Here is a 1,477-nt window from a genome sequence, read left to right as displayed (position 1 = left end):
GGGGGGGGGGGGCAAACAAAAGGGAACCTGATTATCCTCGGTCACGGCTCATCCACAAGCCAACAGAGGGAAATCCATCACCTGCAGGATCAAACAGAAACTTGTGCACAAGGTAAAGCCCAGTGAAAGCTCTACCCACCCATCTAAGCACTCTCTTCTCTCCCCCTCCTTTCTTCTCCCGTCTTTGCCACCTCCCCCTCCACCTGTCTTGACTCACACCAACGGCAGCATGCAAGTTTTAGGCACACACTGTGAAATCCAACACAAGTGAGAATGTTTTCTGGTCCAAATGACCTCAAGGCTCTCACCCCTCTAATGACACTCTGGTGATATATTCCAGTTTTTATTATCGTCTGTAGGCCGGCACACCGTTTCACAGTAGCTGCATCCTCATTTTGCCAATATTAAACTCCAAAGAGGCAGTATTGGTCATGCCTGCTGCAATGTAATGGAATACTTCACCTACTTGTTTGCACCAGGTTATATGTTGGTAAAAAATATAAACCCACTACAGCTGGGTTTCCCACAGAAGGACAAACATTTTGAAAGATACTTAAATTGCTGTTATTACTCCCACTGAGTGGGCTTAGGAGTGTAACATTGCAATTGGCCACATTACCATATGATTCTAGCAGGAGCCTTTAGGCATAGAAGTGTTTAAAGTAACAGACAGAAATACTTCCTCCATATGGTTTGAATCGGTACTGAAGTGACGTTAAATCAGGAAAAAAATGCTAAATAATGGCATCTGATAAAGGAAATAATTGAATGCACCAGCACGAGGCATGGCATGTTTAATAGCAAGGTTATTTGCTTGATTAAAGTTGCATAAGTATTCAAATCTGTGTGTAATTGGTTTGTATAACACTGCAACAAGATGTGTCCCCCGTGCAATCAACAAAGTTTTCATACTTTTAATGAAAAAGCCAGCAGTTAACAGCCGTCTCAACAAAATGCAAATTGCAAAAACACAAACTGTTTAGCCACAATGTATGATCTAGCATTTAGGTAACAATCTGCTTGCGGTTGTGTGTGCTTTGATGGGGAAAAAAACAACAGCATGTAAGCAAAACGGACAGTAGCTATATAAAGTTGAACCACATTTGAGCTGGTTTACAAGGCAAACCTACATGACTTGCAATACCGCACAGCTACACCGAAGCTAATTGTTTAAATATGTCGAGCTTGTTCTGATCCTCCTCCTGAAATGTAACACATGGAGGCAAGCACGCACAACTTTTGTGCATACCAACACACACACAATCAAATCAAATATAGACATAACAAGCATCCAGTACAGAACAGCACTAGGAATATTTCACCACTCACCGTTGAAAAGGGGCTGTCCTTTCTCTGTGATATCTGGCACCACAACCTTGTATACATCTTCAGAGAAGCCTGGCCTGCATGGTGGGGTGCCCATGCCCTCTGCTGCAATCTGTGATGGGGGGGGGGGGGGGGGGGGGGGGGCAAGGGA

At 43.9% G+C, this 1,477-nt stretch overlaps 1 protein-coding gene across 1 annotated transcript in view; it reads right to left on the bottom strand.

Annotated features, from left to right (window-relative positions):
* The window catches only part of cdh2 (cadherin 2, type 1, N-cadherin (neuronal)), a 59,994-nt gene that overhangs the window by 56,521 nt on the left and 1,996 nt on the right, over positions 1 to 1,477 (bottom strand). The window contains exon 2 of the mRNA XM_046051417.1: positions 1,330 to 1,438. Within this exon, the coding sequence (XP_045907373.1) occupies positions 1,330 to 1,438 (109 nt within the window). The remainder of the gene's footprint in view (positions 1 to 1,329; positions 1,439 to 1,477) is intronic.

The sequence above is a fragment of the Micropterus dolomieu genome, linkage group LG06 (genome assembly GCF_021292245.1).
Source record: "Micropterus dolomieu isolate WLL.071019.BEF.003 ecotype Adirondacks linkage group LG06, ASM2129224v1, whole genome shotgun sequence".
Taxonomy (NCBI): Eukaryota; Metazoa; Chordata; class Actinopteri; order Centrarchiformes; family Centrarchidae; genus Micropterus; species Micropterus dolomieu.
This window is presented reverse-complemented; position numbering and strand designations above follow the sequence as displayed.